At 43.4% G+C, this 26,865-nt stretch overlaps 1 protein-coding gene across 2 annotated transcripts in view; it reads right to left on the bottom strand.

The window, feature by feature from the left end:
- LOC311150091 (intermediate filament protein ON3-like) overlaps positions 1 to 26,865 on the bottom strand; it is a 409,178-nt gene that overhangs the window by 378,370 nt on the left and 3,943 nt on the right. The window contains exons 6-9 of one of the 2 annotated variants that reach the window (XR_014615070.1): positions 26,675 to 26,800; positions 24,834 to 25,054; positions 24,663 to 24,706; positions 23,896 to 24,531 (exon numbers count right to left, since the gene is read on the bottom strand). Coding sequence is in view for 1 of the 2 variants with exons in the window: in XM_084187363.1 (XP_084043489.1) it covers positions 24,263 to 24,531; positions 24,663 to 24,706; positions 24,834 to 25,054; positions 26,675 to 26,800 (660 nt within the window). In the remaining variant the exon portion in view is untranslated. Of the gene's footprint in view, positions 1 to 23,696; positions 24,532 to 24,662; positions 24,707 to 24,833; positions 25,055 to 26,674; positions 26,801 to 26,865 lie in introns of those variants that run through there. The other variant, XM_084187363.1, reaches the window with a different exon arrangement.

Raw genomic sequence — 26,865 nt, forward strand, 5'->3', positions numbered from 1 at the left:
TCCCTTGATGGTATGTTAGTTCAACGTTATGGGCTCCCGAGTGGTGCAGCGGTCTAAGGCACTGCATCTCAGTGCTTGAGGTGTCACTACAGACCCCCTGGTTCGATTCCAGGCTGTATCTCAACCGGTCGTAATTGGTAGTCCCATAGGGCGGCACACAATTGGCCCAGCATCGTCCGGGTTTGGCTGGTGTAGGCCGTCATTGTAAATAAGAATTTGTTCTTAACTGACTTGCCTAGTTAAATATCCTCGCTAATGATGTGCAGTTTGCAAATGATACGTTATTTTTGAACAACTATTTTTACTGACTCGAGAGTGATGATTCATTTTTCTGAGTGACTCGTTCATTTTAGCCTCTTGTTGACCTGCTAGTGCTGGCCGCAATGAGTCCTACAGCAGGATTAATACACGCTCCTCCTGCTCAGCGGCTCCAGAGACGTGCTCCGACCACCAACTGCCTGTCATATGCGCGCAGGGAAATAGATCATGAGCACAGAGAAGAAAAATACATGTTTAGACATGTTTAGAACTGATCATTGATCGCATGGTGCAAGAATTTATGCAATTAATTGATTATTGAATGCTATGATGGACACAGCTTTGTAGAACCAAAACATACACAGCCTCTATTTAACAACCTCGAACATGATAACAAACATTTGGGGTGATGCAGTACGCGAATTACATTCTCCTTATCATCCTCATGGTTGTCAAGCAATGCATTCCGCCAAGAGTCATTCACAATTTAGTCCAGTTGTGGCCACAACTAGGTCTCGTTTCAAATGTATCAAGAAATAATCGTATTTGTATGCCTAGCGATCAACAAATGTACATTGTTTAAAGCACACTTTTACAAGTCTCAGTCACAAATGACAGCTCCAATAGGCCTCCTTACGACATGTGAACAAGAGGTTTGTAGAGTCATGACTCTTTCGAGTTTTCAGTTCATCGTTTGCCGGTAGGTGATCCTGCCTGCCCCCTATGGTGAACAAGAGGCTTGTAGAGTCATGGCCCACTGGGCACACACTGGTTGAATCAACATTGTTTCCACGTGATTTCAAACCAACGTGGAATAGATGTTGAATTGACGTCTGTGTCCAGTTTGGACTTCATCGTTCGCCGGTCCTGCGTGCTCTGGGCATTACTGACTCAAATGAATGAAATGAGTAGAAAGATTTGTTCTTTTGACTGAACTAGTCAAAAAGATCAGAGTCAGTAAAAAAGCGCTGCCCTTCCCATCACTAGTCAGTCCGTCCGCCCGTCCGCCTCTCCATCTGCCCGGCAGCCATGAATTTGTACTTCGACTCAACAAGTTTTTAGACATTTATACTGTGAGCAAAGATTGTTGAGTGAACAAACGTTCACACATTAGCAAAATTTCTTGTCCTTCTGAAGTCCACCCAACTCAAAGAATAATGCTGATTAAGCTATTGGTTAAGTTGGATATTGATATTCTGCAGCATAAAGATGTATTCTTCATTATCGTAAATAAAGGCATTGCATCAAAAGCCATCTGAAGGCTTTTAAAAGGCTGGCAAACATCAACGTTGCTCCCATCCCCTTGGCTTTTACATCAAACATGTTCAAGTAGAGGAGATAATGTGCATTCTACATTCTCAGTGGTTTTTACACTTCTCTCTGCATAGCACAACATTCACCGATACTTAATATGTCTGTGTGACCTGGTTGCTGTCATTTATCTCAGTGTGGTTTGTAAACGTTGATTGTGTTTTATTCTTGGTAGTCTTAAACAAATCTACTTTGAAACAAAAGTATACACCTCACACACGGTTATGGGCTTAAAAAAATAAGAAACTTGTACCATGTCAGAGATAGAGTTGAAATGTATTCCATTTTTAGTTTGCATCCCAATATTACACTTTATATACATCACAGAAGACTGAAATATAACAAAATAGTTTGACATAGAAACACCGGAATTTTGTCGTGTTTAAAAAAAAAGATCTTTATTAATTATTAAAAATATTAATAACATTCCACCCATGAGGCCAAAGAGGGTGCTTTTGGTCAATGACAGCCGGAAAGGGATATCTCAAAGAGCTCAAGATGCAAACCAACTTCTGGAAAAAGGACAATACTGTATAGTTACAGTGGGGAGAACAAGTATTTGATACACTGCCGATTTTGCAGGTTTTCCTACTTACAAAGCATGTAGAGGTCTGTCATTTTTATCATAGGTACACTTCAACTGTGAGAGACGGAATCTAAAACAAAAATCCAGTATTTGATACATCAGAAAAGCAGAACTTAATATTTGGTACAGAAACCTTTGTTTGCAATTACAGAGATCATACGTTTCCTGTAGGTCTTGACCAGGTTTGCACACACTGCAGCAGGGATTTTGGCCCACTCCTCCATACAGACCTTCTCCAGATCCTTCAGGTTTCGGGGCTGTCGCTGGGCAATACGGACTTTCAGCTCCCTCCAAAGATTTTCTATTGGGTTCAGGTCTGGAGACTGGCTAGGCCACTCCAGGACCTTGAGATGCTTCTTACGGAGCCACTCCTTAGTTGCCCTGGCTGTGTGTTTCGGGTCGTTGTCATGCTGGAAGACCCAGCCACGACCCATCTTCAATGCTCTTACTGAGGGAAGGAGGTTGTTGGCCAAGATCTCGCGATACATGGCCCCATCCATCCTCCCCTCAATATGGTGCAGTCGTCCTGTCCCCTTTACAGAAAAGCATCCCCAAAGAATGATGTTTCCACCTCCATGCTTCACGGTTGGGATGGTGTTCTTGGGGTTGTACTCATCCTTCTTCTTCCTCCAAACACGGCGAGTGGAGTTTAGACCAAAAAGCTCTATTTTTGTATCATCAGACCACATGACCTTCTCCCATTCCTCCCCTGGATCATCCAGATGGTCATTGGCAAACTTCAGACGGGCCTGAACATGCGCTGGCTTGAGCAGGGGGACCTTGCGTGCGCTGCAGGATTTTTATCCATGACGGCGTAGTGTGTTACAAATGGTTTTCTTTGAGACTGTGGTCCCAGCTCTCTTCAGGTCATTGACCAGGTCCTGCCGTGTAGTTCTGGGCTGATCCCTCACCTTCCTCATGATCATTGATGCCCCACGAGGTGAGATCTTGCATGGAGCCCCAGACCGAAGGTGATTGACTGTCATCTTGAACTTCTTCCATTTTCTAATAATTGCGCCAACAGTTGTTGCCTTCTCACCAAGCTGCATGCCTATTGTCCTGTAGCCCATCCCAGCCTTGTGCAGGTCTACAATTTTATCCCTGATGTCCTTACACAGCTCTCTGGTCTTGGCCATTGTGGAGAGGTTGGAGTCTGTTTGATTGAGTGTGTGGACAGGTGTCTTTTATACAGGTAACGAGTTCAAACAGGTGCAGTTAATACAGGTAATGAGTGGAGAACAGGAGGGCTTCTTAAAGAAAAACTAACAGGTCTGTGAGAGCCGGAATTCTTACTGGTTGGTAGGTGATCAAATACTTATGTCATGCAATAAAATGCAAATTAATTACATAAAAATCATACAATGTGATTTTCCGCCTCTCACAGTTGAAGTGTACCTATGATAAAAATTACAGACCTCTACATGCTTTGTAAGTAGGAAAACCTGCAAAATCGGCAGTGTATCAAATACTTGTTCTCCCCACTGTAACTGAATTAAAATGGGTATTTATTTGTATTATCGCTCCATTTCTACATGTTTTATTGGTTTCAAGCTGGCATAGCCTACCTAATGACCGAAAAACAACACCTGTGTTTACAGTTCGATTTATTGAAATGATGAGTAACCCTTTGAACTTTCTGCAGCGATCAGTAGTCACCATGTCTGATTATGGCAATGTCTGTGTATGTTGTATATTCCATAGTATACTTTCCAGTTTTCTATTTCTTGTTCCATCTTTCACTGCCCCTCCCTTTTTTTTTTTACACAGAACAATCCTCAGTCATTCTCACATTCTGCTCCACACCCCTTTGCTGACAGGCTCTCCTGGGGTCATTCTCTGTGCTGTGAGTACCTGCAGAAGCCTGCACTTATGTGCCAAAAACACTAATGCCTGTCGGCTATAGAGCCACACCTCCAGTCCTTACAGAGACGATTTGTGACAGGTATTCAGCTAGTCTTGGAAGCCAAATGTAAGTTATTTTTTGTATAAAAATCATTTGAATAGTAAGACTAATTTGGCTGACATGGTGACTTACTGAATGTGTGCCTTCACACACAGAACAGATGTATGAAAATGGGTCAGTGAAGAACAAGTATAATAACATGACACTAAATCATGAACCACGACAGCTCATTAGGTTGAAATGTATATGATGATGAATTCCCCAAATATTCTCAACCTGCTGCAGATCCTCTGTACAGTTGGAGTCCAGCATTGCCAGGCTCATGGAAAAGTTGTTGATACATACCCAAGAGAAAGTGTCATACCGTTGGTTGGCTGTAGTATAGGTGTGGACTAGATGAGTGGGCCCGATCGCACCACTGTAACATGACTGACAGTTAAGCCATGAGCCAGATGATCTAGTTGGCTGCAGCCTGGCATCACTGTGTGGTCTGGATGGGAGACTGCTTGGCATATGGTGCTGATTTCCCAGGTCTCATTGGCTGGATGTCAATGTGTTTTACAGAGCTTATACAGTACCAGTCAAAAGTTTGGACACACGTACTCATTCCAGGGTTTTTCTTGATTTTTACAATTTTCTACATTGTTGAATAATACTGAAGACATCAAAACTATGAAATAACACATATGGAATCATGTAGTAACCAAAAAAGTGTTAAACAAATCAAAATATATTTTATATTTGAGGTTCTTCAAATAGCCACCCTTTGCCTTGATGACAGCTTTGCACACTCTTGGCATTCTCTAAACCAGCTTCAACTGGAATGCTTTTCCAACAGTCTTGAAGGAGTTCCCACATATGCTGAGCACTTGTTGGCTGCTTTTCCTTCACTCTGCGGTCCAACTCATCCCAAACCATCTCAATTGGGTTGAGGTCAGGTGATTGTGGAGGCCGCACTCCATCACTACTTCTTGGTCAAATAGCCCTTACACAGCCTGTAGGTGTGTTTTGGGTCATTGTCCTGTTGAAAAACACATGATAGCTTGGCTCTCTCTGTGTGTTCGTGCCGTGGGAGGAGGGTTTTTTTCGTTGGCAGAAAACAATGGCTAGCTAGTATGCTAACTATTCTAGCTAACTAACTGGCTGAATAAGTTGACGACGGACTCGCTCAAGCTGTCAGGACTAACCCACAACGTTAGACACGGACACGAATTATCTGCTTGGCGTGTTGACACACTGGTGGTTTGTTGTGGCCGAGTATTGGTGCTAAACTGTGTTATTGGAGCCTGGCATGCTAGTTGGCTATGGCGTCATAGGACTAGGTGCCCTGGACGGTTTTCACGGAAGAATACTGTACCAAGTTAGCTAGCTGAATAAACTAAGTTAGTCTATTCCTAGAAAACATTGAACCGCTGTAGTTTACAACAATTATAGTTTCTGAGGTGGAAGTTGGGAGAGTTATATTTGGGTGTTTCAGTGAAACGTAAGTGAGGGAGGCCCCGCTCTCTCGCTTTCCCAGATGTTTAGTTCATTTCATTCCGATCTCCTTTGCGTTATTGTAGCCATTTTCTGTAGCCTGTCAACTATGCGTCTGTCCATCCCTGTTCTCTCCTCTCCGCACAGGCTATACAAACGCCTCACACCGCGTTGCTGCTGCCTCTCTAACCTGGTGGTCCCTGCACGCACGACCCACGTGGAGTTCCAGGTCTCCGGCAGCCTCTGGAACTGCCGTTCTGCAGCCAACAAGGCAGAGTTAATCTCAGCCTATGCTACCCTCCAGTCCCTGGACTTCTTGGCGCTGACAGAAACATGGATTACCACTGAAAACACTGCTACTCCTACTGCTCTCTCCTCGTCTGACCATGTGTTCTCGCATACCCCGAGAGCATCTGGTCAGCGGGGTGGTGGCACAGGAATCCTCATCTCTCCCAAGTTGACATTCTCTGACCCATCTGTCTCCTCATTTAAATTCTATGCTGTCACAGTGACTAGCCCATTCAAGCTTAACATCCTTATCATGTATCGCCCTCCAGGGAGGATGGCTCACCCCTCACAGTTCTGGGTGACTTTAACCTCCCTACGTCTACCTTTGACTAATTTATCTCTGCCTCCTTCTTTCCACTCCTTTTTTGACCTCACCCTCTCACCGTCCCCCCCTACTCACAAGGCAGGCAATACTCTTGACCTCATCTTTACTAGATGCTGTTCTTCTACTAATCTCACTGCAACTCCCCTCCATGTCTCCGACCACTACTTTGTATCCTTTTCTCTCTCGCTCTCCTCCAACACTACTCACTCTGCCTCTACTCAGATGGTAATGCGCCGTCACAACCTTCGCTCTCTCTCTCCCGATACTCTCTCCTCTTCCATCCTATCATCTCTTCCCTCTACTCAATCCTTCTCCCTCCAATCTCCTGATTCTGCCTCCTCAACCCTCCTCTCCTACCTTTCTGCATCCTTTGACTCTCTATGTCCCCTATCCTCCCGGCCGGCTCGGTCCCCCCCTCCTGCTCCGTGGCTTGACGACTCATTGCGAGCTCACAGAACAGGGCTCCAGGCAGCCGAGCGGAAATGGAGGGAAACTAGACTCCCTGCGGACCTGGCATCTTTTCTCTTTACATTTTCTTCCTCTGTTTCTGCTGCTAAAGCCACTTTCTACCACTCTAAATTCCAAGCATCTGCCTCTAACCCTAGGAAGCTCTTTGCCACCTTCTCCTCCCTGCTGAATCCTCCTCCCCCTCCCCCCCTCCTCCCTCTCTGTGGATGACTTCGTCAACCATTTTGAAAAGAAGGTTGACGACATCCGATCCTCGTTTGTTAAGTCAAATGACACTGCTGGTCCTGCTCACACTGCCCTACCCTATGCTTTGACTCCTTTCTCCCCTCTCTCTCCAGATGAAATATTGCGACTTGTGACGGCCGGCCGCCCAACAACCTGCCCGCTTGACCCTATCCCCTCCTCTCTTCTCCAGGCCATCTCCGGAGACCTTCTCCCTTACCTCACCTCACTCATCAACTATTCCTTGACCGCTGGCTATGTCCCTTCCGTCTTCAAGAGAGCGAGAGTTCAAGATCCCTCCGATGTCAATAACTACAGACCAGTATCCCTTCTTTCTTTTCTCTCCAAAACTCTTGAGCGTGCCGCCTTTAGCCAACTCTCTTGCTATCTCTCTCAGAATTATCTTCTTGATCCAAACCAGTCAGGTTTCAAGACTGGTCATTCAACTGAGACTGCTCTTCTCTGTGTCACGGAGGCTCTCCGCACTGCTAAAGCTAACTCTCTCGCCTCTGCTCTTGTCCTTCTAGACCTGTCTACTGCCTTTGATACTGTGAACCATCAGATCCTCCTCTCCACCCTCTCCGAGTTGGGCATCTCCGGCGCGGCTCTCTCCTGGATTGAGTCCTACCTGACTGGTCGCTCCTACCAAGTGGCGTGGCGAGAATCTGTCTCCGCACCACGTGCTCTCACCACTGGTGTCCCCCAGGGCTAAGTTCTAGGCCCTCTCCTATTCTCACTATACACCAAGTCACTTGGCTCTGTCATATCCTCACATGGCCTCTCCTATCATTGCTACGCAGACGACACACAACTAATTTTCTCCTTTCCCCCTTCTGATTACCAGGTGGCAAATCGCATCTCTGCATGTCTGGCAGACATATCAGTGTGGATGACGGATCACCACCTCAAGCTGAACCTTGGCAAGACGGAGCTGCTCTTCCTCCCGGGGAAGGACTGCCCGTTCCATGATCTCGCCATCACAGTTGACAACTCCGTTGTGTCCTCCTCCCAGAGTGCAAAGAGCCTTGGCGTGACCCTGGAAAACACCCTGTCGTTCTCCGCTAACATCAAGGCGGTGACCCGATCCTGTAGGTTCATGCTCTACAACATTCGGAGAGTACGACCCTGCCTTACACAGGAAGCGGCACAGGTCCTAATCCAGGCACTTGTCATCTCCCGTCTGGATTACTGCAACTCCCTGTTGGCTGGGCTCACTGCCTGTGCCATTAAACCCCTACAACTCATCCAGAATGCCGCAGCCTGTCTGGTGTTCAACCTTCCCAAGTTCTCTCATGTCACCCCGCTCCTCCGCACACTCCACTGGCTTCCAGTTGAAGCTCGCATCTGCTACAAGACCATGGTGCTTGCCTACGGAGCTGTGAGGGGAACGGCACCTCCGTACCTTCAGGCTCTGAGCAGTCCCTACACCCAAACGAGGGCATTGCGTTCATCTACCTCTGGCCTGCTGGCCCCCCTACCTCTGCGGAAGCACAGTACCCGCTCAGCCCAGTCAAAACTGTTCCCTGCTCTGGCACCCCAATGGTGGAACAAGCTCCCTCACGACGCCAGGACAGCGGAGTCACTCACCACCTTCCGGAGACACTTGAAACCCCACCTCTTTAAAGAATACCTGGGATAGGATAAAGTAATCCTTCCATTTATTTGGGCTGCAATTTCTGAGGCTGGTAACTCTAATGAACTTATCCTCTGCAGCAGAGATAACTCTGGGCCTTCCTTTCCTGTGGCCGTCCTCATGAGAGCCAGTTTCATCATAGCGCTTGATGGAGTTTGCGACGGCACTTGAAGAAATTTTCAAAGTTCTTGAAATGTTCCGTATTAACTGACCTTCATGTCTTAAGGTAATGATGGACTGTCGTTTCTCTTTGCTTATTTGAGCTGTTCTTGCCATAAAATGGACTTGGTATTTTACCAAATAGGGCTATCTTCTGTATACCAACCCTACCTTGTCACAACTCAACTGATTGGCTCAAACACATTAAGAAGGAAAGATATTCCACAAATTAACTTTTAACAAGGCACACCTGTTAATTGAAATATATTCCAGGTGACTACCTCATGAAGCTGCTTGAGAGAATGCCAAGACTGTGCAAAGCTGTCATCAAGGCAAAGGGTGGCTACTTTGAAGAATCTCAAATATAAAATATATTTTGATTTGTTTAACACTTTTTTGGTTACTACATGATTCCATATGTGTTACTTCATAGTTTTGATGTCTTCACTATTATTCTACACTGTAGAAAATAGTAAAAATAAAGAAAAACCATGGAATGAGTAGGTGTCCAAACCTTTGACTGGTACTGTATATATATACACTGAATTATAGTTAATATTGGACAGAATCGATGAGGATGAATACCATGATTACTGTAACACAAGATTAGGATGGAAAGGAAGATTGAGAATTCTACATGAAGCAGACTGACATTGTACCTCACTTTTTCCATGGACCTCATTCCATAACACAAGGTTGAGCTGTTGCATAAATTGTATACTGTACTGTATAGTGAAGTATTGTCCAACCAGAAGCAGAAAGATGCCTTTGGCTTCTCCCACAACATACTGTATATCAACAAGATTGTTAAACCTGTATGATTAACTGTTTTCAAATACGCCACTCTGTCAAAGGGTAAACAGTAAGGTTTTTACGGTGAGTCTGTTGGCTTGTGATGTGGGGATGCTGAATTTTGCCTACTCCCTGGTCGCAGATAGATTTAGGAATGAGTGTAAACTCTGTGTGTGAAATAAAGCGTCTCTCTCATTGATACGTCCCCTTCATTGATAGGCCTACACCTCCATCACGTATTCTTCCAGGAGGGCAAGCCCCGACAGGTGGCAAAGCCCATCCTAGAACCCTTTGAAGTGAAATGTGAGATTTTTAAAGGTTGAAGCAGATTGGTGTGCCTTGTCCCAGCCTGCATTGTGCTAGGGGTATCAACTATATGTTATTTGTATGGAGCCCAGTCCATCTGCTCTTATGTTTTAAGCTGACAGCCAGATCAACCCACTGGGCACACACTGGTTGAATCAACGTTGTTTCCACGTCATTTCAATAAAATTACATTGAACCAATGTGGAATAGACGTTGAATTGACCAGTTCTAACACACATTTCTTATGTAATTTACCTCAATGTGGACTTAACATTTAAATTGTCTCACAATCTGCTGATGTCTGCACTAGACATTATCCTACAGTTATTTGTCATAACAGACAGAATTAGCAAATTAAATATATTTATTTCTCACCAATTGACTGTCCATTACCAATATAGTACATGCTACTTTTTACATATGGCAACAAGGGTATCAGTCAGAGCACAAGAAAATATCAGGGCAGGTGAATGGTCAATGTTTCTCCTACAACTGAGATCAGGTGGCCATGATCTGGATATTGTAGTAGTAATGTTATCTTGTGTGTATAATGCTGAATAGCCTGCAGGGTGAAAACTGGGATGGGCCGTGAGTCAAAGTGCATGTATTGTCGAATATAAATTCCAAGCCACATAACATATGCTGAGTGTACAAAACAGTAGGAACACCTGCTTTTTCCATGACATACAGTTGAAGTCGGAAGTTTACATACACCTTAGCCAAATACATTTAAACTCAGTTTTTCACAAATCCTGACATTTAATCCTAGTAAAAATTCCCTGTTTTAGGTCAGTTAGGATCACCACTTTATTTTAAGAATGTGAAATGTCAGAATAATAGTGTAGAGAATGATTTATTTCAGCTTTTATTTCTTTCATCACATTCCCAGTGGGTCAGAAGTTTACATACACTCAATTAGTATTTGGTAGCATTGCCTTTAAATTGTTTAACTTGGGTCAAACGTTTCGGGTAGCCTTCCACAAGCTTCCCACAATAAGTTGGGTGAATTTTGGCCCATTCCTCCTGACAGAGCTGATGTAACTGAGTCAGGTTTGTAGGCCTCCTTGCTCGCACACGCTTTTTCAGTTCTGCCCACACATTTTCTATAGGATTGAGGTCAGGGCTTTGTGACGGCCACTCCAATACCTTTACTTTGTTGTCCTTAAGCCATTTTGCCACAACATTGGAAGTATGCTTGGGGTCATTGTCCATTTGGAAGACCCATTTGCGACCAAGCTTTAACTTCCTGACTGATGTCTTGAGATGTTGCTTCAATATATCCACATAATTTTCCTTCCTCATGATGCCATCTATTTTGTGAAGTGCACCAGTCCCTCCTGCAGCAAAGCACCCCCACAGCATGATGCTGCCACCCCCGTGCTTCACGGTTGGGATGGTGTTCTTCGGCTTGCAAGCAACCCCCTTTTTCCTCCAAACATAACAATGGTCATTATGGCAAAACAGTTATATTTTTGTTTCATCAGACCAGAGGACATTTCTCCAAAAAGTATGATCTTTGTCCCCATGTGCAGTTGCAAACTGTAGTCTGGCTTTTTAATGGCGGTTTTGGAGCAGTGGCTTCTTCCTTGTTGAGCGGCCTTTCAGGTTATGTCGATATACAGTGAGGGAAAAACGTATTCGATCTCCTGCTGATTTTGTATGTTTGCCCACTGACAAAGACATGATCAGTCTATAATTTTAATGGTAGGTTTATGTGAACAGTGAGAGACAGAATAACAACAAAAAAATCCAGAAAAACGCATGTCAAAAATGTTATAAATTGATTTGCTTTTTAACAAGGGAAATAAGTATTGGCCGCTCTGCAAAACATAACTTAGTACTTGGTGATAAAAACCTTGTTGGCAATCACAGAGGTCAGACGTTTCTTGTAGTTGGCCACCAGGTTTGCACACATCTCAGGAGGGATTTTGTCCCACTCCTCTTTGCAGATATTCTCCAAGTCAATAAGGTTTCGAGGCTGACGTTTCGCAACTCGAACCTTCAGCTCCCTCCACAGATTTTCTATGGGATTAAGGTCTGGAGACTGGCTAGGCCACTCCAGGACCTTAATGTGCTTCTTCTTGAACCACTCCTTTGTTGCCTTGGCCGTGTGTTCTGGGTCATTGTCATGCTGGAATACCCATCCACGACCCATTTTCAATGCCCTGGCTGAGGGAAGGAGGTTCTCACCCAAGATTTGATGGTACATGGCCCCGTTCATCGTCTCTTTGATGCGGTGAAGTTGTCCTGTCCCCTTAGCAGAAAAACACAGCCAAAGCATAATGTTTCCACCTCCATGTTTGACAGTGGGGATGGTGTTCTTGGGGTCATAGGCAGCATTCCTCCTCCTCCAAACACGGCGAGTTGAGTTGATGCCAAAGAGCTCCATTTTGGTCTCATCTGACCACAACACTTTCACCCAGTTCTCCTCTGAATCATTCAGATGTTTATTGGCAAACTTCAGACGGGCCTGTATATGTGCTTTCTTGAGCAGGGGGACCTTGCGGGCACTGCAGGATTTCAGTCCTTCACAGCGTAGTGTGTTAGCAAGTGTTTTCTTGGTGACTATGGTCCCAGCTGCCTTGAGATCATTGACAAGATCCTCCCGTGTAGTTCTGGGCTGATTCCTCACCGTTCTCATGATCATTGCAACTCCACGAGGTGAGATCTTGCATGAAGCCCCAGGCCGAGGGAGATTGACAGTTATTTTGTGTTTCTTCCATTTGCGAATAATCGCACCAACTGTTGTCACCTTCTCACCAAGCTGCTTGGCGATGGTCTTGTAGCCCATTCCAGCCTTGTGTAGGTCTACAATCTTGTCCCTAATCCTTGGAGAGCTCTTTGGTCTTGGCCATGGTGGAGAGTTTGGAATCTGATTGATTGATTGCTTCTGTGGACAGGTGTCTTTTATACAGGTAACAAACTGAGATTAGGAGCACTCCCTTTAAGAGTGTGCTCCTAATCTCAGCTCGTTACCTGTATAAAAGACACCTGGGAGCAAGAAATCTTTCTGATTGAGAGGGGGTCAAATACTTATTTCCCTCATTAAAATGCAAATCAATTCATAACATTTTCGACATGCGTTTTTCTGGATTTTTTTGTTGTTATTCTTTCTCTCACTGTTCAAATAAACCTACCAGTAAAATTATAGACTGATCATTTCTTTGTCAGTGGGCAAACGTACAAAATCAGCAGGGGATCAAATACTCGTTTTACTGTGGATATAGATACTTTTGTACCTGTTTCCTCCAGCATCTTCACAAGGTCCTTTGCTGTTGTTCTATGATTGATTTGCACTTTTCACACTAAAGTACGTTCATCTCTAGGAGACAGAACTCGTCTCCTTCCTGAGTGGTATGACGGCTGCGTGGTCCCATGGTGTTTATACTTGCGTACTATTGTTTGTACAGATGAACGTGGTACCTTCAGGCGTTTGGAAATTGCTCCCAAGGATGAACCAGACTTGTGGAGGTCTACCATTTTTTTCTGAGGTCTTGGCTGATTTCTTTTGATTTTCCCATGATGTCAAGCAAAGAGGCACTGAGTTTGAAGGTAGGCCTTGAAATACATCCACAGGTACACCTCCAATTGACTCAATGATGTCAATTAGCCTATCAGAAGCTTCTAAAGCCATGACATCATTTTCTGGAATTTTCCAAGTTGTTTAAAGGCACAGTCAACTTAGTGTATGTAAACGTCTGACCCACTGGAATTGTGATACAGTGAAATATAAGTGAAATAATCTGTCTGTAAACAATAGTTGGAAAAATTACTTGTGTCATGCACAAAGTAGATGTCCTAACCGACTTGCCAAAACTATAGTTTGTTAACAAGAAATGTGTGGAGTGGCTGAAAAAATGAGTTTTAATGACTCCAACTTAAGTGTATGTAAACTTCCGATTCCAGTTGGAATCTATGATCCCTTATTGATGTCACCTGTTAAATCCGCTTCAATCAGTGTAGATAAGGGGAGGAGAAAGGATTTTTAAGCCTTGAGACAATTGAGACATGTATTGTGTATGTGTGCAATTCAAATCAAATTTTGTTGCATGCTTTGTAAACAACAGGTGTAGACTAAGAGTGAAATGCTTACTTACAGGCCCTTCCCAACAATGCAGAGAGAAAAAAAATGAAATAGTACAAAAATAATAACAATAATAGAAAAAGAATAACACAAGGAATAAATACACAATGTGTAACGATAACTTGGCTATATACACGGGGTACCTGTACCAAGTCGATGTGCAGGGGTATGAGGTAGTTGAGGTAGATATGTACATATAGGTAGGGATACAGTGGCTAGGCAACGGCATTGTCACGGATTCAGCCGAGGCTGCTCCTCCTCCTTGCTCGGGCAGGCTTCGGCGTTCGTCGTCCCCGGAGTACTAGCTGCTACCGATCTATGTTTCGGTGTTTGTCTTGTTTGGTCTTTATTGTTTACACCTGTTTCCTATTATGTTGCAATGTATTCCCTTTAAATACCCCTGTCTCTCATAGTTTATTGTGTGTGATTGTTTTTCGTGAGGTCGGCAAGCTGTTGTGTGCCAGTATTGTTTCCTGCCTGTTTGGAGGTATTTTGGTTTTGTACTTTCTATACTGTGTTCAGTAAAGTACATCTGCCAGTAGCTCGGTGTCCTGCGCTTGACTTTGTTACCGCATACACGTCCGCCTGACAGGCATAGATAATAAACAGTAACAGCAGGGTACTGCTGTTTAGTGCAAAAAGGGTCAATGCAGATATTCCGGGTAGCTATTGGTTAACTACAGTATTTAACTAACTATTTAGCAGTCTTATGGCTTCGGGATAGAAGCTGTTCAGGGTCCTATTGGTTCCAAACTTGGTGCATCGGTACCACTTGCCATGCGGTAGCAGAGAGAACAGTCTATGACTTGGGTGGCTGGAGTCTTTGAAAATGTTTAGGGCCTTCCTCTGACACCACCTTGTATAGTGGTCGGATACCAAACAGTTGCTAAACCAAGCAGTGATGCAGCCAGTCAAGATGCTCTCAGTGGTGGAGCTGTAGACATTTTTAAGGATCTGAGGGCCGATGCCAAATCTTTTCAGCCTCCTGAGGGGGAAGAGGTGTTGTCGTGCCCTCTTCACGACTGTGTTTATGTGTGTGGACCATGATAGTTCCTTAGTGATGTGGACACCGAGGAACTTTAAGTTCTCTACCGTTTTCACAACAGACCCGTTGATGTGGATGGGAGCGTGCTCGGCCCTCCATTTCCTGTAGTCCACGATCAGCTCCTTTGTCTTGCTGACGTTAAGGGAGAGGTTGTTGTCCTGGCATCACACTGCCAGGTCTCTGACCTCCTCCCTATTGGGTGTCTCATCGTCATCAGTGATCAGGCCTAGTCTGCAAACTTAATGACGGCGTTGAAGTCATGTGCAGTCGTGGGTGAACAGGGAGTACAGAAGTGGACTAAGCATGCACCCCTGAGGGGCCCCCATGTTGAGAGCAAGCGGGGCGTATGTGTTGTTGCCTGCTCTCACCACCTGTGGGTGGGCTGTCAGGAAGTCCAGGATCCAGTTGCAGAGAGAGGTGTTTAATCCCAGGGTCCTTAGCTTAGTGATGAGCTTGGATGGCACAATGGTGTTGAACGCTAAACTGTAGTCAATGAACAGCATTCTCGTGCAATAGAAAGGGCAGTGTGGAGTGCAATAGAGATTGCGTCATCTGTGGACCTGTTGGGGCAGTATGAGAATTAGAGTGGGACCAGGGTGTCTGGGATTATGGTGTTGATGTGAGCCATGACCAGCCTTCAAAAGCATTTAATCGCCACAGATGTGAGTGCTACGGAGCGATAGTCATTTAGACAGGTTACCTTGGTGTTATTGGGTACAGGGACAATGGTGGTCTGCTTGAAACATGTAGGTATTACAGACTGGGTCAGGGAGAGGTTGAAAATGTCAGTGAAGACACTTGCCAGCTGGTCAGTGCATGCTCTGAGTATGCGTCCTGATAATTTGTCTGGCCCTGCGGCCTTGTGAATGTTAACCTGTTTAAAGGTCTTACTCACATTGGCTATGGAGAGTGTGATCATACAGTTGTCTGGAACAGCTGGTGCTCTCATGCATAGTTCAGTGTTTCTAGCCTTGAAAGAGCGCATAGAAGGTATTTAGCTCTTGCGGCTGGGTTTCCCTTTGTAATCTATGATAGTTTACAAGCCCTGCCACATCCAACAAGCGTCAGAGCCGGTGTAGTAGGATTCGATCTTGGTCCTGTATTGACACTTTGCCTGTTTGATGGTTTGTCGGAGGGCATAGTGGGATTTCTTATAAGCATCCGGATTAGTGTCCCGCTCATTGAAAGTGGCAGCTCTAGCCTTTAGCTCATTGCGGATGTTGCCTATAATCCATGGCTTCTGGTTGGGATATGTACGTACGGTCAATGTGGGGACAACGTTGTCGATGCACTTATTAATGAAGCCAGTGACTGATGTGGTAAACTCCTCAATGCCATCGGATGAATCACGGAACATATTCCAGTCTGTGCTAGTGCTAGTGAAAGAGTCCTGTAGCTTAGCATCCGCTTCATCGGACCGATTCCGTATTGAGCATGTCACTGGTACTTCCTGTTTGAGTTTTTGCTTGTAAGCAGGAATCAGGAGGATAGAGTTATGGTCAGATTTGCCAAATGGAGGGCAAGGGAGAGCTTTGTGTACATCTCTGTGTGTGGAGTAAAGGTGATCTAGAGTTTTTACGCGTCTAGTTGCACAGGTGACATGCTGGTAGAAATGAGGTAAAATGGATTTAAGTTTTCCTGCGTTACAGTCACTGGCCACTAGGAGTACCAACTCTGGGTGAGCATTTTCTTGTTTGCTTATGGCCATGTACAGCTCGTTGAATGCGCTCTTAGTGCCAGCATCGGTTTGTGGTGGTAAATAGACAGCTATGAAAAATATAGATGAAAACTATTTTGGTAAATAGTATGGTCTACAACTTATCATGAGGTATTCTAACTCAGGCGAGCAGAACCTAGAGACTTCCTTAATATTAGAGAAGTAGAAGTCCTCGTCCAAATGGAGGTTAGTGGTAGCTGTTCTGATGTCCAGAAGCTCTTTTCGATCATAGGAAACGATGGCGGAAACATTATGTACAAATTTTTTTAAGATCAGCACAAAAAAATAAAATATATAGCGCAATTGGTCAGGAGCTCGTAAAATAGCCGCCATAGGTGCCATTATCATGGATAATTCAGATGGTGAATGGGCAAGACCAAAGACTTAAGTGCCTTTGAACAGGGTATGGTAGTAGGTGCCAGGCGCACCGGTTTGAGTGTGTCAAGAACTGCAACGTTGCTGGGTTTTTCATGCTCAACAGTTTCCCGTGTGTATCAAGAATGGTCCATCACCCAAAGGACATCCAGCCAACTTGACACAACTGTGGGAAGCATTGGAGTCAACATGGCCAGTGGAATGGTTTCGAGTCCATGCCCCAACGCATTGAGGCTGTTCTGAGGGCAAAAGGGGGTGCAACTCAATATTAGGAAGATGTTCCTAATGTTTTGTACACTTAGTGTACAGTGTACATTTTTGGATTTATTAATAATCTAAGGCACTGCATCACAGTGCTAGCTCTGTCGTAGCCGGCCGTGACCGGGAGACCCAAGGGGTGGCGCACAATTGGCCCAGCGTCGTCCAGGGTAGGGGAGGGAATGGCCAGCAGGGATGTATCTCAGTTGGTAGAGCATGGCGTTTGCAACGCCAGGGTTGTGGGTTCGATTCCCACGGGGGGCCAGTATGAAAAAATTAAAAATGTATGTATGCACTCACTAACTGTAAGTCGCTGTGGATAAGAGCGTCTGCTAAATGACTAAAATGTAAATGTAAATAAAGTCCACCTGTGTGCAATCTAAGTGTCACATGATCTGTCACATGATCTCAGTATATATACACCTGTTCTGAAAGGCCCCAGAGTCTGCAACACCACTAAGCAAGAGGCACCACCAAGCAAGCGGCACCATGAAGACCAAGGAGCTCTCCAAACAGGTCAGGGACAAAGTTGTGGAAAAGTACAGATCAGGGTTGGGTTATAAAAAAATATCAGAAACTTTGAACATCCCACGGAGCACCATTAAATCCATTATTAAAAAATGGAAAGAATATGGCACCACAACAAACCTGCCAAGAGAGGGCCACCCACCAAAACTCACAGAGCAGGCAACGAGGGCATTAATCAGAGAGGCAACAAAGAGACCAAAGATAACCCTGAAGGATCTGCAAAGCTCCACAGCGGAGATTGGAGTATCTGTCCATAGGACCACTTTAAGCCATACACTCCACAGTGCTGGGCTTTACGGAAGAGTGGCCAGAAAAAAGCCATTGCTTTAAGAAAAAAATAAGCAAACACATTTGGTGTTTTCTAAAAGGCATGTGGGAGACTCCCCAACCATATGGAAGAAGGTACTCTGGTCAGATGAGACTAAAATTGAGCTTTTTGGCCATCAAGGAAAACGCTATGTCTGGCGCAAACCCAACACCTCTCATCACCCCGAGAACATCATCCCCACAGTGAAGCACGGTGGTGGCAGCATCATGCTGTGGGGATGTTTTTCGTCGGCAGGGACTGGGAAACTGGTCAGAATTGAAGGAATGATGGATGGCACTAAATACAGGGAAATTCTTGAGGGAAACCTGTTTCAGTCTTCCAGAGATTTGAGACTCGGACGGAGTCTATTACGTATTCCTGCGCCTTTCTTCTATCAGTATACAACGTGACAGTCTACTGATGTGGTTTAGCATTGTTATGCGCTTAGAACACGCTATTTTTTTTTTTCTATTAAAAAAGTGTGACTTTGAGAGCAAAAACCTGAATACAAAATCAGAAACCTGTCAATTTCTGACTCAGTTGATAGCCTCATTTATCTGTTTCAATAGTAGGCCTACTATTAGCCTACTTGCACAGTATAGCATGAATAGCAGAATGTATGTCACTGTTTCTCATATAATTTGCCTTTCCTTAGTTTGGAATTTTTTGGAAGAAATGTGGGTATACCCACTTCTCCAGGCACCTGTACACCACTGGGTGTACAGGTGGTGGAAAAAGTACCCAATTGTCTTACTTGTTCTGTGCCGATTAGTGCATGCACTTAGAAGGTGGCGCCGTGGCAGTATTTTGGCTTGTTATCCGGTTTATCTCCTTGTATGCATATCTATCCTTTCAAATTGGCCGTAAAGAGCATGGAAACCACAGCTTTCTCAAGTGACAATGTCTCAGAGAGGCCCCATAGGAGACACACAGGTTTTTTTTATTTTAGAACTTTACGAGTCGATGCGGCATGGCGGCAAATTCAAGATACAAACCAGCTAGCACATAACATTCTGAGAACCATATGCTTCTTAGAGCTTGGTGAGAGCGTGGTTGTCCTATGGTTATTTTGCAGACAACCTTCCCACAACTTTCTGGGAATTGTGCAGGAATAGTTGCTTGGCTTTGGAACATTCTCAACACAATTAAGGAACTTGACTCTTTTCTTTTCTTGGTATTTCATTACTTTAACAGAACGTTTCCTAAAAGTTCAAACATGGTTACATTTAATTTACATTTTGGTAATGTTCTAGGAACGTTCTCCAACTGGTTTGACATTGGAAATGTTCTCAAATAGTTCAGTGAACGTTAAGAAACAACATTCTTTGGGAATGTCATGGAAATTCTACACCATGTCGTGGAAATTACCACTAGGGACACTCAAAGTCAATCTTAAATGAATCATTGTTTATTGTCAGTGCGCTGGAGAGGTTCCAACCAACTCAATGCACCATATGTACATATGTCGACCAGGAGCTCTGCTCGGGCAGTCCCAGCAGTTGTCTTATATACGGCTATACACACACAAGTTATATTTGCATGATTTAGCATAATTAATGAATAATTACCATTTTGTTTCATTCATGTGACCGACCAATACTGGTTGATAACATGTGACAGACCGATACCTTACAAGGCTTCTTCTCTCTAAGCTGAGACCTTGAAACTGAGATATCTTTTGTTCTCAAAACAAGGTCTGGGCATACTGCCAAATTGCAGCTACTGATAGTGAGGATTTGTTCAGTCAGTCACTTGCATGAACACAGAGCATGAAAATCGAAATTGGTTTATAGAAAAGCACAAACCTAGAACATAGAAATTGGTAGATAAAAAAAGCACCAACATAAACATTTCCATCACAGGAATTTCAGTACTTCAGCATAATGTTTTCTACAGGTTTCGTCATGGTTCTTTTTAAAGTAATGTTCCCAGAATGTTCAGAAAACGTTAAGAAACAACGTTCTTCTTTGGGAATTTCAGTACTTCAGCATAACGTTTTCTGCAGTCATGTTCTCAGAACATTAAGAACACTTTCCATAAAAACCACAAGACATTAGTAACATTCAAAGAATGCTCTAAGAATATTATTTAAAAACATATACATTCCGTTATCATCAACAAAACTCTCTCTATCTTCTATCTTGTTAAAAGTGTGTTCAAATCTGTTGGCCGCGCACACTAATTGGCCACACCTGATCTTGTTTCCTTTAAAATGGGGTCTGTTTGAATAGACAAAAATAAACAGCTTTAATGAGTCATGCTAGCTCCATCCTGGTGGCGCAGTGGACTAATTGCATGGACAGAGAAAAGAAGGTCATAGGTTTGAATCTCACTGATGCCGTGCCACAATAAAAAATTTATGTTTTTGTATGATTAATGCCTAAGCAAATGAATTTCCATTTGTCCGATCTGTGCTTGGAGTTCAAAAAAGTTAACCTAAGCTAGCTGTGTTATTAAAAGTCTTATTTAAACATTCAGTGAACGTTTTAAGGAAGATATTCAAAAACCTCCAAATAACCTTTACATTTTGTTCACAACATTTAGAGAAGGTTCTCAGAACGTTATTTAATTACTTTCAAATAACCTATAATTTCCGTTATCAGAACGTTAATAAATCCTCCCAGGAAAACATTCAGGGAACCATAGTAAAACGTTTTCAGAACCTCCCTGCAACCTAAAAATGTATGTTCCCAGAACAGGCAACATTTTTACTTCCGTTCTAAGAATGTTTAAAAAAGTTCAGTTTTAACGGTCAGAAAATGTATAGCCTTGTTCCCAGAACCAATAGGAAACCAAAAACATATAGTACCAGTCAAAAGTTTGGACACACCTACTCATTCAAGGGTTTTTCTATATTTTTATTATTTTCTACATTGTAGAATAATAGTGAAGATATCAAAACTATGAAAAAACACATATGGAATCATGTAGTAACCAGAAAAGTGTTTAAAAAATCTAAATATATTTTTTATATGACATTCTTCAAAGTAGCCACCCTTTGCCTTGATGACAGCTTTGCACACTCTTGTCATTCTAACAAGAGTGAGGATGAATTACCTGCGCTGGCAGGTGTGGTGAAGGCCGCAGAGTTCGGGGGATCCTAAGAGTCCCTGTGAGTAGGTAGAGGCCAATAGAGAGTGATAGGAATAACTTGTGCTTCAGTAATGTTGGCTTCTTAGCGTTTATTGCCATGTTTATCAACTGTACCGCAAAAATGGAACGTAAATCACAGAAAATATATATTGTGGTGGCAGCTGCAGAGAACTACTTGGGTGTACGAGATTTTACTGCAGAAGAGTTACACGGTGTGTTGAAAGATAGTGTCCTGTCCTCCCAGGCTGCTGTACATACATTTTTTGATACTGATTTCTATAAGACATGTTTGGATTGGCATTGAAGTGCTGAAAACATTGTGAAAGATAAGTGTTTTGTGGGGTGAGGGAGTAAATCTGCTGGATAAAGGTGAAAATCCTCATGCTCCTCCATATCTGCCGTATCCAATCAACTAGTAGGCATGGTGGAGTAGCTATCTGGCTAGGCACTCTGACTACGGTGCAGCAAACTTTTATTTTTAGCTTCTAGCTGAATAAATTATATGGTGGTACTTTACATTAATCTAACAATTCACATGAGATATGGGTTGGAGTGCTGCATGCCAGCATTTATGTTTTATGCATAGTAAATACATGAAATATGCACTTAGGCTGCATTAGCTGGCCATTGTTATCAGGCCAGCCTACCTAAGGGAAAGCCCACCTCATTGATCATGTCATATTTGAGTACATGTTGATTCATTTGTATTTTACATATAGTATCACACCACTTCAGTCACAGAAATGCATGTGCATTCTGAAAGAGGGAGTGGTCAACAGCCTATCGAGGAACATATCAAGGTGTTGGGCGATGAGGTGGAGTGAAGCTATTGTCATACGATGCTGCCCCCTGGTGAGCAGTGCAAAATAACTCAGTCTGACTTCTACCACAGAGTACACCACATGCTATACTGCTCCCTCTACCGGCTGAGAGGATGTATTGAGAGAGCTCTCTCTCTCTCTGGCAGGCCTGCAAGTACAGGTAACTGCCAAAATAATGGAAACACTTGAGTAAATGAGGGATACAAAGGCAATTGAAAGCAGGTGCTTCCACACAGGTGTGGTTCCATGCTTAGGCTGGGCAGGCCATCATTTTTTGGCTGTCATGGCTATGCCCCCATAGGATGACAATGCCCCCATCCACAGGGCACAAGTGGTCACTGAAGGGTTTGATTTGCATGAAAATGACATAAACCATATGCTATGGCTGCCTCATGGTGTTCCATCCCTCCAATAGAATGGTGTTGCATCACTCCAATAGAGTTCCAGACACTTGTAGAATCTATGCCAAGGTGCATTGAAGCTGTTCTGGCTCATGGTGGCCCAGACACTATGCTGGTGTTTCCTTTATTTTGACAGTTACCTGTATGGTTTCTTTAAATTACATTTTTGACAGTCACTCAAAATTCTTGTCTTCTGAGCGCAAATAAAATGATTGCATATCTAGGCTGCTAATGGTGAAACAAGAATATAAAAAAAAGTAGTTTATTGGGACATTTTGGCTAAAGGCTTCTTAATGCATACAGAAATTAAATGGAAACAACGTTGATTCAACCAGTGTGCCCAGTTCATCATCACTGCACTGAGTCTGGGACATAGACATGTATGTCACTTATACTGCACGTCACTGGTGATTATTTTGGTGTTATGTACAGTAGAATGGTGTGCAATATATTATCACAGTCCAAGAAAGGCTTGTGTGGAGGTGTGGAGTAATTTGTTGGGGTGTATATCACCTTCAACTTGTGCCCCTTCTCCTTTACTACCACTGGATGCTTCTCTGTCTCCTCCCCTTCTTTTCCAGTTTTACTAACATTGGGCTCGTTCGACTTTGCAGCCGACAGTGCAGGTGACTGCCGACTGACTGATCTACAAAGAACCTTGCATAAGGGGTGTCCACATACTTTTGTATATATAGCGTATGTATGTATGACACGGCAGCATGTGTGTCTCTGGAGATGATCACTCTACTTTAGCCTAGGGGCCCCTGAGAGAGAGAGAGTGTCAGACACACACAGACCCCAGTGGACTTAGCAGATCCCACTTCTGACACCAAATGTAACGCAGCATCTACCCCCGGTCCACCCGGGGCTTAGGGGCCGGCTCTGAGATCACACGGCTCAGCATCTGAGGGATTCCGCCTCAGAAGAAAGTGCTAGAAGGATAAAAGTGTTCAGCCCCTGTGCTTTAAAAAAGCCCCTCTCTCTCTCTCCTTCTCGCATCACATCAGCGCCTTTCACACACGGCAATTTATTTTATTTTAAATAACAAAAAAACGTGCATAATAAATAAATACTAATTATTATTTGTAGATCAGTCAGTCAGTCACAATTTACCCATGGTTTTGATCCTCTTGAACACAGCCATTATTTCAGGTTTTTACACTGACTTCATGACATTGGATACTCATTTATTTATGCAACCCATGTTGGGAAATTCTGAATGACAGGGTTGAACACAGCTCATAATTCTAGATTACGCAATAATGGCTGCCATGTTGGAATTCACAATAAAAATGTTTATTATATGCATGCAGAATAAAAACGAGAAACTCAAACACAAGCAGTTTTCAGTAAACACATTTAATTGTTTGGTAGCAAAAACAGCACCTCAGGCAACAGTACACTGTGGGCAGCTTCTTTTGGGTCCAATAGAACACAACAGGGAAGACATGCACTACTACTTAGCCTAGCAGACATTTTAGACTAGTTGACCAAAAACACTGCTGCTGCACTGTTACATTCACACTCACTCTGAGCAACACTACACATGGACACAACATTATCATCCATTTCATGCAACTGAACTCTATACAGTTAACAGGGTTGCATAGGTTTGGAGGGAATGTTCTACAAGTTGCAACTTATGGTTTTGCTTATTTTCTTATTGTGTAGCAAACTGCAGGCATTTGGTTTTAGTACAGAATTAGAAAAGGCATAAGACATACAGTAAGAACGAGAAAAATATTATTTGGTCCCTTTCAAATCTTTGGTTGGATTAAAAATGTTTATTGCTTAACAGCCACATTTATATTTCTTCTCATGTAGCATTGTTTGCCTTTAACTTGAATTGGTACACTGTAGTGGAATGGTGAGCAAGAGAGTAGACGAGGGGGCATTATCCAGCCGCTCAATCATCAACCACTTCAGATGACTCAGAAACAACTTTGCCATCCTTGGTCTCGATCATCTTGATGACGACACTTTTCTTGTTCTGGGTGGTGACGCTGGTGCTGCTGCCACCGCCGTAGCCGCTACCGGAGCTGTAGCTGCTGCCAACGCCATATCCACCGCCGTATCCACCACCGTATCCACCACCGTATCCGCCGGAGAAGCCACTGGAGTAGCCACTGGAGTAGCTGCTGTTAACACTCTCAGAGGGGAAGGAGTTGTAGCTAGCTGTAAGGTGACACAGAGAGAGACAAAAGATAAATAGGGGCTGGCTAAATATGAATGTCAAGATGTTATGAATGCACCACAACACAGAAGGGGAAAACACTGGGTTTTATTTGAAGAAAGCAGGTACTTACAGCTCTGTTTGGTTATGTTGATGGACTGGATACCAGTTGCTAGCCTGGTAGTGAAAAGAAGACCATTTGAAAATGTTCGTTTTTGGTAATAAATGTCCATTATCTTATATTAACATTACACTGTACTTTCAAATTGACGTTTCCCATTTCCGTGTATGTCAAAATGCTCACCTGTCCTCCTCTCCTTCCAGCAGTTTCCTGTAGGTGGCAATCTCAATGTCCAGGGCCAGTTTGACGTTCATCAGGTCCTGGTATTCCCTGATCTGGCGGGCCATGTCCTGCTTGGCTCTCTGGAGGGCATCCTCCAGGTCCCTGATGCGGAGCTTGGCGTCCTTCACTGCAATCTCACCGCGCTCCTCAGCCTCGGCTATCTGGTTCTCCAGGTTGGCACGCTAACACAAGAGAAAGACACAGCATGTCACTACTTCTGCTTATTATCAAATTGATAATGCCCTTGAAAAATACTCTATTCTGTCTACATCATGTGGGTCTACATACCACCAATCTAATTCTTAGCACAGACAATGTAATTTTCTGCATCACTTCCAATCCCCCATGTTTTATATATATATATATATATATATATATACACACATACATACATATATACATACATATACATACAGTTGAAGTCAGAAGTTTACATACACCTTAGCCAAATACATTTAAACCCAGTTTTTCACAATACCTGACATTTAATCCTAGTAAAAATTCCCTGTCTTAGGTCAGTTAGGATCACCACTTTATTTTAAGAATGTGAAATGTCAGAATAATAGTAGAGAGAATGATTTATTTCAGCTTTTATTTCTTTCATCACATTACCAGTGGGTCAGAAGTTTACATATACTCAATTAGTATTTGGTAGCATTGCCTTTAAATTGTTTAACTTGGGTCAAACTTTTCGGATTAGCCTTCCACAAGCTTCCCACAATAAATTGGGTGAATTTTGGCCCATTCCTCCTGACAGAGCTGGTCAGGTTTGTAGGCCTCCTTGCTCGCACACGCTTTTTAGTTCTAACCACAAATTGTCTATAGGCTGGAGGTCAGGGCTTTGTGATGGCCACTCCAATACCTTGACTTTGTTGTCCTTAAGCCATTTTGCCACAACTTTGGAAGTATGCTTCGGGTCATTGTCCATTTGGAAGACCCATTTTAGACCAGAGGACATTTCTCCAAAAAGTCCTCCCCATGTGCAGTTGCAAACCGTAGTCAAGCTTTTTTATGGCGGTTTTGGAGCAGTAGCTTCTTCCTTGCTGAGCGGCCTTTCAGGTTATGTCGATATAGGACTCGTTTTACTGTGGATATAGAGACTTTTGTAACCGTTTCCTCCAGCATCTTCACAAGGTCCTTTGCTGTTGTTCTGGGATTGATTTGCACTTTTTGCACCAAAGTACGTTCATCTCTAGGAGACAGAACGCGTCTCCTACCTGAGCGGTATGACGGCTGCGTGGTCCCATGGTGTTTATACTTGCTTACTATTGTTTGTACAGATGAATGTGGTGCGTTTGGAAATTTTGTTTCTGAGGTCTTGGCTGATTTCTTTAGATTTTCCCATGATGTCAAGCAAAGAGGCACTGAGTTTAAAGGTAGGCCTTGAAATACATCCACAGGTACACCTCCAATTGACTCAATGATGTCAATTAGCCTATCAGAAGCTTCTAAAGCCATGAAATCATTTTCATGCACAAAGTAGATGTCCTAACCGACTTGCCAAAATGATAGTTTGTTAACAAGAAATTTGTGGAATGTTTTAATGACTCCAACCTAAGTGTATGTAAACTTCCGACTTCAACTGTATATACATACATACACACATACACACATACATATACATACATAAACATACATACACATACATATCCTTAAAATATATATATATATTCCCCTTTATTACTTTCCAACCCCACCACCCTTTCCCTAATTGGAGTAAACTAGTGAACAACAATGCTTAGGCCTCTACTTCCAGCTTATACTTACTATATACATTAGCACAGAGAGTCTTTGTTGCGTACCTGTCCCTTGACGGAGTCGATCTCAGACTGCAGCCTCTGGATCATGCGGTTCAGGTCGGAGATCTCTGTCTTGGTGGATCTCAGGTCATCCCCATATCTGGTGGCAGATGTCTGCATCTCCTCATACTAAACATCCAACAGAGGAGACAGCGGATGGTTTGTTGGTTATACATGGTTAGTGTGAAAGAACC

Source organism: Coregonus lavaretus (assembly GCF_964263955.1).
Source record: "Coregonus lavaretus genome assembly, chromosome: 22".
In the NCBI taxonomy this organism is placed as follows: domain Eukaryota; kingdom Metazoa; phylum Chordata; class Actinopteri; order Salmoniformes; family Salmonidae; genus Coregonus; species Coregonus lavaretus.